The sequence below is a fragment of the Austrofundulus limnaeus genome, unplaced genomic scaffold, assembly GCF_001266775.1.
Source record: "Austrofundulus limnaeus strain Quisiro unplaced genomic scaffold, Austrofundulus_limnaeus-1.0 Scaffold723, whole genome shotgun sequence".
Classification (NCBI taxonomy): Eukaryota; Metazoa; Chordata; class Actinopteri; order Cyprinodontiformes; family Rivulidae; genus Austrofundulus; species Austrofundulus limnaeus.
In genome coordinates this window covers 86997-88308 of record NW_013953125.1, presented here as the reverse complement: position 1 = coordinate 88308, position 1312 = coordinate 86997, and the positions used below count along the sequence as shown (strand labels likewise).

The following is a 1312-nucleotide window of genomic DNA, read 5'->3' as shown; positions in this document are numbered from 1 at the left end:
GTCTTGCTGGATTACATTTATGAAAAATAGGCTGGTCCTAATTTCACAAAGTAATTCCTACAATTTTATAGCAAAGTATTTGTACGTTTATAAAGCGTTTGTTTGCACCGCGCTACATTCTGCTCATTGATTTCAATGGTTAGCGTTAGCATTAGCTCAATGCATAAAAATCCCCCTTGCGAAGCACGCCCAGGTCACGTGACGCCCAATCCAGTGATGTATATCAATGACTGACTGTCTCATCTGTCCACAGACAAATGAGCACAATGATGAAATACATCCTGGTGACCGGAGGAGTCATCTCAGGCATTGGCAAAGGGATCATCGCCAGCAGCGTGGGCACCATCCTCAAGTCATGTGGTTTGCGTGTAACAGCCATCAAGATCGATCCCTACATCAACATAGACGCCGGCACGTTCTCACCGTATGAACACGGTACGTGGGTGAGCGAGACCAGCTCGAGCCGTGTGTTGTGTTCCTGTTGTCATCGTTCTGCTTCTGTCGTGTCCAGGTGAGGTGTTCGTACTTGATGACGGAGGGGAGGTGGACCTGGACCTGGGAAACTACGAGCGCTTCCTTGACATCCGGCTCACGAGGGATAATAACCTGACGACAGGAAAAATCTATCAGTCAGTCATCAACAAGGAGAGGAGGGGAGACTACCTGGGCAAGACCGTGCAGGGTAAGTCTTTCTGTTCTGAGTCATTTTAGAACCTGGTAAAGATGAAAACCATCACTACAGTTTATCTCAGTTTTATTGTCTGAAGTGACATAAATTCTACTGAAGACCAGACCAATAAAATGTTGTTAAACATGACTCTGTTCCAGTGGTGCCACATATTACAGACGCCATCCAGGAATGGGTTGTGAAACAGGCCAAAGTGCCCGTTGATGGGGATGAAGTTGAGCCTCAAGTCTGTGTGATCGAGGTAAGCTGGAGTCACAGGGTTCACCCTTCTGTAGGTGTGGATCTGTTCACAACAACTTCTGTTATTATAGAGTAATTTACAGGAACGCAGTTCAGTTTATTTGTACAGCTCAAACTCACAGCAAACGTTGTCTCGAGGTACCGTACACAGAAAACTATCAATCTGAAGAAAGCAGCAGATTGTGTTGAATCACTTCATCACAGTCTCCCATCCTGAGCAAACGGTGGAGAGGAAAAACTCCCTGCTAATCAGGAAGAAACCTCCAGCAGAACCAGGCTCAGGACAGGAGACCATCTGCCTCGACCGGCTGCTTGGAGGACAGGAAAACATTTGTTTTAGTTTATTTTGGACTTGCAAAGCTACGTCTTTAACCTGCCCTGCAT

The 1312-nt window shown here is 46.3% G+C and overlaps 1 protein-coding gene across 1 annotated transcript in view; it reads left to right on the top strand.

Annotated features, from left to right (window-relative positions):
- Positions 1 to 1312, top strand: part of LOC106532159 (CTP synthase 1) — a gene marked incomplete in the record, with an annotated part of 28398 nt that overhangs the window by 8341 nt on the left and 18745 nt on the right. Inside the window, 3 exon segments of the mRNA XM_014028173.1 lie at positions 254 to 435; positions 512 to 682; positions 829 to 929. Of these exon segments, the coding sequence (XP_013883627.1) occupies positions 258 to 435; positions 512 to 682; positions 829 to 929 (450 nt within the window).